Genomic DNA, 10,068 nt, shown 5'->3' with positions numbered 1-10,068 from the left:
GCTTGGTTTGTTTTTTATTTCTATTTTTCATTTTTTTTCCAGGAAGATTACCCCTGAGCTAACATCTGCCAATCCTCCTCTTGTTTCTGAGGAAGACTGGCCCTGAGCTAACATCCGTGCCCATCTTCCTCTACTATTTTTATATGTGGGACACCTACCACAGCACGGCTTGCCAAGCGGTGCCATGTCTGCACCCGGGATCCGAAGAGCTAGGTTTATTTTATATTGTAAATTGTCTCCATGGGTCCTTTCTGACATTTTTGCTATGAAGTCCTGAATTTCTAACTTGCTTCTAAACTGCTGAATGCCACATTTTCCTGACTGCTCTAGCTTTCTCTGAAATGCACAGGATAGGTCCGTAGGTTTGGCAAACTCTCCCCCACCCCTTTCTCCACACTCTTATCCCACAAGTGTACGTTCAGCATTTGAGAGCCTTTAATCTTCTTCCCTCTTAGCTCCCTTAAACACATTTGTAGTTAAACTTTTTATGAAGTTAAAAGTTTCATTTTCAATCAGCTGACCTAGAAGGACCATATCTATCCTTAACTTTTGTCAGATATCCCTAAAAACTCAATTTTTTTCTTCTAAACTTCAATAATGCTATTTCTTTCTTTCTTTTTTCTTTTCCTTTCTTTTTTGCTGAGGAAGATTCGCCCAACTCACCCTAAGCTAACATCTGTTGACAATCTTCCTCTTTTTGCTTGAGGAAGATTTGCCCTGAGCTCACATCTGTGCCAATCTTCTTCTACTTTGTATGTGGGTCGCTGCCATCGCATGGACATTGACTAGTGGTGTAGGTCCATATCCAGGACCTGAACTCAGGCCACCAGAGCTGAGTGTGCCAAACTTAACCACTAGGCCATGGATCCGGCCCTGATAATGCTATTTTTATAAATGCATGCCAAGCTTGTGAATTGAGTTTTTTCATCTGAACTTATTTTCCAAATATAGGAGTATGAGAATTGTGGGTGGAGGAAGTAGCACCAGAAACTGAAAGACTAGGAACTAGACTTCGGTCATTATTTGAAATAATCGGAATAAAAATCCTTTCATTTCTTTAACATTCTACAAATATTGTTTTGAGGCCCTGGTGATACAGCAGTGAGCAAGACAGACAAAAATCTTTGCCCTCAGGAAGGTCAAGTTCCAGTGGAAAGAGACAGATAATAACTAAATGAAGGAAAATAAAGCAGAGAGGGTGTAGAGGGAGCGTTTATTTACAAGTTAAAAAAAGGTGGCCTTTGAGCAGTTCTGAAGGAGGTGAACTAAGGGGCTATGCTGACACCTGGAGGAAGAGAGTCCCAGGCACAGGAAACAACAGCAAGTGGACAGGCTCCCAGGGGAGCGTCCCTGGACAGAAGGAGAAGCAGCTAGGAAAATCTGGCTGGAGCAGCAGGTGATGCTCCCCAGAGAAGTAAGGGGAGATAGCAGACTCTTGAGAACCTTGTCGGATTTGTTCCGTGCTGTGGCTTTTACTGTGGTGAGATGGGAAGCTGGTGGAGGGTTTCAAAAGAGGGAGCTACAGGGTCTGTTTTAACAAAACCACTCAGGCTGCTGGGTTGAGAAGGGAAGGAGGCAGGTGTAGAAGAGGAGAGACCAGTTAGGAGGACATTGCAATCATCTCCAGCAGAAATTAATCAGAAACGTCTGATTGGTTTACAAAAAGGGATGAAAATGGGCTTGCAGAATACAAAAAAAGAGGTGATTAATAATGCGCCTTTATGGGTCTGCTTAGGATATCTGCCCTCTCCCATTCCCTAAAGTTGCATGGGTCCTACCCCTTCAGTACATGTGGATTGGGGTCCAGGGAGTACAGACTTTCAGCAGGAATACGAGGGGATTCTTATGACTAGGAGCTTTGGGAAACTGCTTCACTCTAACCTCCCCACCCCCCAGCACACCTTTTGGAGTTTGGGGCAGACCTGGAAAGCGTTGCAGGGCGCCCATGCAGCCGGAAGGTGGCGCCACCTGACCGCGAGCTGCAGAGAGCGCGCCTCTCCTAAGGAGAAGTGAGAGGCTGCAGACGAGCCGGTCGGTGGCTGCTGGGGTCACCCAGGCCTCGCTTATCCCAGCCGGAGCGGCCCGCACAAATAGAGGAGAGTGGCGTGGCCAAGTGCCCTGGATTCTTTTTAGGCTAATGTGCATCTTCAGCCGCCCCTAGTGGGACTCTTGGCTCCTGAGGCAGAAGGCGCAGCCCTCTGTGCACGGGCATTGAGCGTTTGGGAGCAGGCAGAGCGGTGCAGCGAGAACCGGCCAACTTGCTCCACAAGATATTAGTCCAACCATGCCGACCCAGGCGCGGCGATCTACCACCGAGGCCCCTCAGGGAGCACCGGCCCTGTGCACGGCACCATTTCATTGGCAGCGGGACTGGAGGCCCCGCCCCCTTTCGTACAGCTCTCGTCTGTGACTGGCTGTCGGGCCCCGGCCGGCCACACCTCCTCCCCTCGCACATACACAAGAGTCACGCGCCTTTCAGTTGGAAACTTGGCGTGCTGGGGAGGACAGTTGCCCTCATCGTCCCACCCACGTCCCTTGTCATTGGTCCGCGGGGCCGCTCGCGACCACGCCCCCATCCTAGCCCCCTGGCGGCGGGGTCGGGCGCCCGCTCGTGATTGGCTGGTTGGCCTGCCTCTCTCGGGAGTGGCAGGCGCTCCCCTCCGCCCCCCCTCCGCGAGGCTAGAGGACCCTCAGCTGGCGGAGGCCGAGTCAGTGTCAGTCAGGGAGGCGGGCTGCTGAGCACCGGGTGGGGACGCTCCGTTGCAATCTCTCCCAGGGGCCGGTGCCTGCGCTCGTGCCGTCGGGTGGGAAGGATGAAGCCGCAGCTGGAGCAGCCACCCTATGATTGGCTGTGGCTCTTGTGAACCCGAAGTAAAGATGGCGGGCGGGCAGGCAGCCGCTGCACTGCCCACTTGGAAGATGGCGGCGCGCCGCAGCCTCAGCGCCCGCGGCCGGGGGGTCCTGCAGGCGGCGGGGCGGCTGCTGCCGTTGCTACTGCTGAGCTGCTGCTGCGGCGCGGGCGGCTGCGCAGCGGCGGGCGAGAACGAGGAGACGGTGATCATCGGGTTGCGGCTAGAGGACACGAACGACGTGTCGTTCATGGAAGGGGGGGCGCTGCGGGTGAGCGAACGGACCCGGGTCAAGCTGCGGGTGTACGGGCAGAACATCAACAACGAGACGTGGTCCCGCATCGCCTTCACCGAGCACGAGCGGCGGCGCCACAATCCCGGCGAGCGCGGGCTTGGGGGTCCCGCGCCTCCAGAGCCGGACAGCGGCCCCCAGCGCTGCGGCATCCGCACCTCAGATATCATCATCTTGCCCCATATCATTCTCAACCGCCGTACATCGGGCATCATTGAGATCGAGATCAAGCCGCTGCGCAAGATGGAGAAGAGCAAGTCCTATTACCTGTGCACGTCGCTCTCCACGCCTGCCCTGGGCGCCGGTGGCCCGGGGTCCGCGGGTGGCGCTGTCGGGGGCAAGGGCGGCTCCGGGGTGGCCGGGCTCCCGCCGCCCCCGTGGGCCGAGACCACATGGATTTACCACGACGGCGAGGACACCAAGATGATCGTGGGCGAGGAGAAGAAGTTCCTGCTGCCCTTCTGGCTGCAGGTGATCTTCATTTCGCTGCTCCTGTGCCTGTCCGGCATGTTCAGCGGCCTCAACCTGGGACTCATGGCCCTGGACCCAATGGAGCTGCGCATCGTGCAGAACTGCGGCACGGAGAAGGAGAAGAATTACGCCAAGCGCATCGAGCCCGTGCGCAGGCAGGGCAACTACCTGCTGTGCTCGCTGCTGCTGGGCAACGTGCTGGTCAACACCACGCTCACCATCCTGCTCGACGACATCGCCGGCTCCGGCCTCGTGGCGGTGGTGGTCTCCACCATCGGCATCGTCATCTTCGGGGAGATCGTGCCCCAGGCCATCTGCTCCCGACACGGCCTGGCTGTAGGAGCCAACACCATCTTCCTCACCAAGTTTTTTATGATGATGACCTTCCCCGCTTCTTATCCGGTCAGCAAACTGCTGGACTGCGTCCTGGGCCAGGAGATAGGCACGGTCTATAACCGGGAGAAACTGCTGGAGATGCTCCGGGTCACCGACCCTTACAACGACCTCGTTAAAGAGGAGCTGAACATCATCCAAGGGGCGCTGGAGCTCCGCACCAAGACGGTGGAGGACGTGATGACTCCGCTCCGGGATTGCTTCATGATCACCGGCGAAGCCATTCTGGACTTCAACACCATGTCAGAGATCATGGAGAGCGGCTACACTCGCATTCCGGTGTTTGAGGGGGAGCGCTCCAACATCGTGGACCTCCTCTTTGTCAAAGACTTGGCCTTCGTGGATCCAGATGACTGTACTCCCCTGAAAACCATCACTAAATTTTATAATCACCCCTTGCACTTTGTTTTCAATGACACCAAGTTGGACGCTATGCTGGAAGAATTTAAGAAAGGTGGGAAATTTTGGTATCTTTCATTGGCTTGCTCTTTCTCTCTCCATCCTCCTCCCTCCTTGAGTCCTCTACCCTCAGACCTACCCTCCAAGGCGAGCTGACCGGAATTTCTCCTCTCTTCTTAAGTGCAAAGTTGAAAGGGTGGTGTGGATTTGGGGGTGGATTAAACTAGTAAGAGCTTCTAGGGTCTTTAAAAGCGCAAGACTGCCATCTCTTGCTTTTTCTCATATCAAAAAGCAGGCTTCCTATTTTCTGTGCATGATGCTCTCCCCAGCTTTCTGGTTTTGAAGGGCCTGCTGCATTCATGCCCGGGTTCTGAGTGGGTAGATGAAAGTAGGGACCGGCTGATGCCATGCTATACCATTTGGTTGATGCGTACTAACCGCAAGCATTTGGAAAACATTTAAATAGCTTTTCTGAACCCAGTACAATCCTTTTCCTCCTCCTTAAACCATTCATTGACGTTTCAGAGATTGGAAGTGCATTTTCAGTAGCTGCTGATACTGGTTGTCTAGTGGCCTGTGGGAAAGACTGAGGTCTGCCTTTGAGGATAGGGAGTGGGGTAAGCCAAATATCACCCAAAGAATTCACGCATTTGGATGTGACTTGCCTTAACTGGAAACGAGGGTTTTTTAAAAAAACTAAAGTTAGTTATTAATATATAACTTGGAAAGACTAGTGGTAAGTTAGCCTTTTACAAGGCTTTATCTTCTTTAGCTTTCTTCACTAGTTGTGTTTACCTGACAGCAAATAAAATTCCCCAAACCAAGTGTGGTTTCGGCAGAAAGCTTGAACCTTTAACAATAGGATGAATTCCTCTTATGGTTTACTTATTTCTTGAGTCTTTCTGGTTTAAAAGGATTCTTTTTAACCTTGATCACCTGGTACGTGAGCTTGAAGTGTGCCTTCAAGTCACCCCTCACCATTCCAGGGAGTTATAACAGGGAAGAGAAGTGCAGAATCTGGTGTGCTCCCCTTTGTTTGCATCGTGGTATTTTTTGTTTGTTTGTTTTACCATGTAACGAACAGGTAAATAACAACGCCTACTACTATTACTGGAATTCTACCTTTAAAAATGTTTCCAGTAAATAGCTAGTGTTGTTATTTGAAAACAAGAGATGCTGAGTGTTTTCATTGCTTTGATGCTAGTCCATGCACACGTATTAAAATGTGTATGTTACCTTTAATGACCTAGTAGTCTCAAAATTAAGTTTTCCTTCTTCAAATAGAATTTTGGTCACCAATAGTGGTCTCTCCACTGAAAATGGCCACGTGTAAATGGTGACAGCTCACTGGATGTGATGATCTGAACATATTCACAGAGTGTGTGCTTGTCCTAATTCCGTTTTCCTGCCTGAATAGTGTCCTCTCTGGAACAGGACCACATTGCAGTAATTTTCAGATAAAGGAATAGAGCAGAATGTGCTTTGGAGATTGGTAATTTGCATTTAAAAGCAGAAGGAGATTCTTCCGGATTCTTAAATAGTAAAAAGAAAATGCCCATTATCTCTAGGTGACAGAACTCCTTTTGGGGGTGTCATTATTCTTTCACTACTAAATTGTTAATTAGAGCATCTAACCAGTCTCTTGTTTCATTTTGCAGGAATATCTGCAATACAGAAAGATATATTGAAATGCTTGAAAATGCCTGTGAAATAGTACTTTATTTTCTTTTTGTTGCTAAATTTCCCAATATTGATACAGATAACTTAGTCTCTGTTTTTCTTTATTATTCAGAACTTTTGCACATCTACTCATGGGTCGATATCACTAGTATATACTAGTCTTTTCTTTATTCCTGCATCTTTTTTCTTTGAGAATTTTACTCTCCACCTCACAACTCATTAATCCTGCCCCTAACTCAAAATTTCAAAATTTGCATTATTTTGAGATTTGTTTTTGGTTGTCCTTGAGCAATTTTCCTGTGACTAATTTGTTTTCATGAGGAACTGTTTTTTCCCCCAAAATTACCTCTCACAGTGTTTTCTTTGAAATGTATCCTTTAAATGATTGAATTACTAACATTTTCCCATGAATTCCAGAAAAATAATAATGCACACGATTTTATTTTTGTCCTTAACTAGAATGATGTAGTTGGTTAAGAAGATGGTACAAGTTAAATGTACATTCAAGCTAGTGACATATTCAGAAGAACAGGCAAAGACAGTGGGTTGCAATGGGAAATTCAAGCCATAATCTTAAAGGGACAGAGTGGGTGTTGTTACTTAACCTATAGGAATAACTGATATTTCGCCTTCTCTTTCTTGATCTTTTGGTGCCTTTAACCGTACTGACAGCTGTGTTAGTTTGTTTTTCTATATGAGGTAGAATAGTTCACCTGATTTTTTTCCTTCATTTTCTAATTCACTTATGAAAGAATATGAACAGTCACCCTTCTGTTGTTTTTTCTCTATTGAATAATGGTGTGTGTAATGGTTTGAAGCCTTTTTCTTCCTCTCTTCCCCTCTTTCTCCTAACAATACCAACTGTAATCCCCAAAACTGGTTAGATCATTAATCCGGATCTCATTGAAAATTATCCTTCCTAATTAAGAATGTCTGCAGGAAGCCTTTCCTGTGTATGGCTGTACATCATTAGTCTGAGTTGTTCTTTACTAAGGAGGGGAAAGGTTCTGTAATGTGGAAAGAAACGAAAAGCTGCCTTTACATAAGCGTATGTGAATGTCTTCTTTCTGACAATTAGAACTTTTTGCCTGGTTTCCAGGAAACTCTTAGCTCTACTTGAGGTTGGAAGACAGTAATTATGCTAATTTTCCAGTTAGCTTATTATTATTATTTCTTAGTTATTTGCTCTGTGCCAGGTACAGGGCTGGAGGCTTTCCATGAATCACCTTGTTTAAATCTCATGATGTCTGAGTGAAGGAATCTCCGTTTTACACATGAGGATATTGAGGCTTCGGTTAAATGATTTGTTCAAGGTCACACAGCAGGTTGTTGATTTGGGGTTTTAACTCAGGTGCGTGACAGTGGTCTACCATTCTGCTATGCTGGTCCCCTGGATCCTCATTATGCATTTCTATTTTAAGTGAGTGCGAAGTTTGATCTTTTGTCAAAACATTGCCTCGGAGCTTGTTGGGCAACAGACACAGAAATGTATTTAAACATACAGATGGCTTCACATCCAGTGTTTCTGTGATGTGGTACCTAACAGTTGGTGTCCCCACTTTTGCCATTAAAATAAATAAAATTTTTGGCCTGTGTGATCCTAAATCTAAAGAATTCTATTCCCCATATTTCCGCGTCGGGCATCAAGATTTATTTCAGAACGTTTATCCTGACATTCTGGTATACGCGTGTGCTGCTCTGGTGGACTCCTGACAGCTGTTTCCTAATAGCTGAGGTGGTTTGTAGTAAGGTTTCACTCTTAGCTTCTTATCTGTTTCTGTTGCAAAGGTGACTCAAACTCAGTTTTGTGTTTTGATCTTGATTTTATTTACTTTTCTTTGTAGCCACCTATATAATAATTGGTTGCTAGCGACCATCCTTTACACCTCTGCCCCTGTGCTCCATGCAGTCAGTCTTTCTCTTTTGTTCATTTTGTAGTTACTTATAAATCTAAAACGATAAAAGTAAATACCCCCAGAGGATTATGAGAATTTTAGAAAAACTGCCTAAAACAAAAGAGTGTAGAGGAAAGAAACACTAAATGAAAGATTACTACCTTTGTGTGCAGAAAGGATACTAGAAGCTGTTCATTTACCTGACAAACCTTCCTAACAGACATTGTGGGCTCTTAGCCACCCAGTTGTCTACACCGGGGTGGAATTTAAAGGGTTAGTAACTAGTTTTTGCTGCTTTGTTTTTTTTCTCTTAGTGTTGCAGCAATTGCCTCCCAGTATTGCGAGGATGCTTGTTTCACAGCTGCTAGGGACTTAGGCTGGCTATTTCCTAGCTTTTTCTTACCTGGGAACGGGTAGGATCACCAGATGACGTCTTTTAAAGGAAGATTGCAATGTGTGATTTTTGCTCAAACGTTAGCTCTACAACTGTCTCTTCCTATATCACAACAAATCTTTTCATATTAATGTGTTGAGAGTTTAACATTAAAAACTTTTTCTCGCCAAATAAAGCGTTCCACTCGCCTAGAATCTAGGAGGATGTTTTTATTGGTGTTTAAAGGTATGAATGGTGTTGGGCGTGGCGGGGTGGTGGATATATTTGTTTCTATGATTTTGTTTGTTTGTTCTTTTTATGCAGTAACGCACGTTAAACTATTATAATTTTGTGTGATTTTAGAACACAATTATGAAATATCCAGGTAGTATAGAATCAGAGCTGGAAGGCAGACAGCTTGAGGATCATCCATCTAGTCCACTGTTTGTGACACTCACCAGATGGTAAGAATTACTTGGATCACTTATTAAGAATAAGGTCGTGGGGCCTCACTCAGAGACCTCCTGAAGTGGGATCTCCAGGGAAGGGGCCCTGGAATCCATATGGTTAACAGTTAACCTGAGGTAATTCTTATGGTTAGGTGAGTTTAGGAAATGCTAGTCTACTTAACCTCTTAAATAAGGAAAGTAAACCCAGAGAAGGTGAGAAAGTTAAGTGACTTGCTTAAAGCTACTCACCTAGCTAGTAGCATCAACAGGACTAGAACCCATGTCCCTGACTCTAGACTGGAATTCTTTCCACTCCAACAAGCTGGCCCTCTGATCCCCAGTTAAAGGTACTTTAACTCTGACAGAGTTGAAGGTAGCTGCATTAATGGTGAAAGCAAATATTCAGGTTCGCCATTGGTTTTTATTTGTCTTGTGGTTTTGATGTCAGTCTTTTTGATATGCTGGATTCAAGCCATCTTTGACAGGCATTTTGTTTCATAGAAAATAAGTCTCAATGTGTGAGCTCGCTTTATTTTAGCTTACTTCAAGTTTTTTACTCTGCTAAGGTCAGACTAGGAGGGTATTTTAGGAAACGAGTATTGGTATATAGTTTGCTTGAAGCCTCAGGTAGTTAAGTATAAGGTATTCCTTTAGAGTTAACTTGTTTTGGATGTCCCTGAAGGATGTATTTTCTTTTTGGTCATTTCTACTATGAGAATAATAAAGATTGGATTTGGGACTGTGGGGTGAAACTTCTTTGGTTCTATTAATTTTTGTTCACAGTACCGGTCTATAAATTTTCCATTGAGATATTCGTCAAAGCATTTGGAGCAAGTGTCCCTTTCATGCATCTATGTATCCTTTTTTTTTTTCAGTTTTTTAAATATTGTAAGTTAAATTCTTTCAGAGAATCATGTCTGGTTTTTGGAGGTTATTTGTGTTAATAGGATCATGAAGCCTGAGCATGGCCTTTTTGGTCAGGAGACACGACAGTTGAATACCGGCTCTGACTTGGTATGAGCTGGACGAAACAGGAAAGGACCTTGTTCTGCTTTTTCTCTTGGTTTTTACGGGGATTACACAGCACCTGCCCCCTCCCCCCAAAAGGTCTCAGAATTACTTAAATTCTGAAACATTCCAAACTACTGTAAGAGACTGGTTAATTTTAATTATTAGCAAAACTAAACACCCTTTAAAATATTATTAACCAGGAAAACCCACAAAATAGACTGAGCCAACATAATATTTTATGGTTGTATTTGCTTTT

The 10,068-nt window shown here is 45.7% G+C and overlaps 1 protein-coding gene across 8 annotated transcripts in view; it reads left to right on the top strand.

The window, feature by feature from the left end:
- Positions 1-612: 612 nt before the first annotated feature.
- Positions 613-10,068, top strand: part of CNNM2 (cyclin and CBS domain divalent metal cation transport mediator 2) — a 156,528-nt gene continuing 147,072 nt past the window's right edge. For all 8 annotated transcript variants that reach the window (XR_011521997.1, XR_011521995.1, XR_011522003.1 and 5 more), the window contains exon 1: positions 613-4,459. Coding sequence is in view for 4 of the 8 variants with exons in the window: in XM_070556715.1 (XP_070412816.1) it covers positions 2,842-4,459 (1,618 nt within the window). In the remaining 4 variants the exon portion in view is untranslated. The remainder of the gene's footprint in view (positions 4,460-10,068) is intronic.

This window comes from Equus przewalskii, chromosome 1 (assembly GCF_037783145.1).
Source record: "Equus przewalskii isolate Varuska chromosome 1, EquPr2, whole genome shotgun sequence".
NCBI lineage: Eukaryota > Metazoa > Chordata > Mammalia > Perissodactyla > Equidae > Equus > Equus przewalskii.
This window is presented reverse-complemented; position numbering and strand designations above follow the sequence as displayed.